The 350-nt window shown below is 59.4% G+C and overlaps 1 protein-coding gene across 1 annotated transcript in view; it reads left to right on the top strand.

Moving 5' to 3' along the window:
- LOC104270006 (alpha-1-acid glycoprotein 1-like) overlaps positions 1-350 on the top strand; it is a 2,081-nt gene that overhangs the window by 726 nt on the left and 1,005 nt on the right. Inside the window, exon 2 of the mRNA XM_009864230.1 lies at positions 43-185. Coding sequence (XP_009862532.1) covers positions 43-185 — 143 coding nt within the window. The remainder of the gene's footprint in view (positions 1-42; positions 186-350) is intronic.

The raw sequence follows: 350 nt of genomic DNA, 5'->3' as shown, positions 1-350 counted from the left end.
GGCCAACCCCACAAGCCCTCCCTGCTCCCCTCCTCTCCGCAGCTCCTGGGACACTGGGTTTACATCGCCGGCGTCTCCCGGTACAGACCCCATGTGGAAGAGCTGAAGGTGCTGAGATACGCGGTTTTCACCTTCTCTCCCAGCAGCCACGAGGATGAACTCAATGTCACCGAAATCATGAGGCTGTAAGAGCGGGGATTTTCCCCCTTCCCCGGCTCCCCCATCCCCAGGGGCATGTCCACCTGCACACATTTGGGGCTGGAAAGCAGCTACACCAAACTGATTTAAGCTTTGCAGAGTGCTGAATTCCTCGGGTTTGGCTGGGGGGAGTTTGGGGGGGGGGGTGGGTT

This window comes from Apaloderma vittatum, unplaced genomic scaffold (genome assembly GCF_000703405.1).
Source record: "Apaloderma vittatum isolate BGI_N311 unplaced genomic scaffold, ASM70340v1 scaffold24682, whole genome shotgun sequence".
NCBI classification, from domain to species: domain Eukaryota; kingdom Metazoa; phylum Chordata; class Aves; order Trogoniformes; family Trogonidae; genus Apaloderma; species Apaloderma vittatum.
This window is presented reverse-complemented; position numbering and strand designations above follow the sequence as displayed.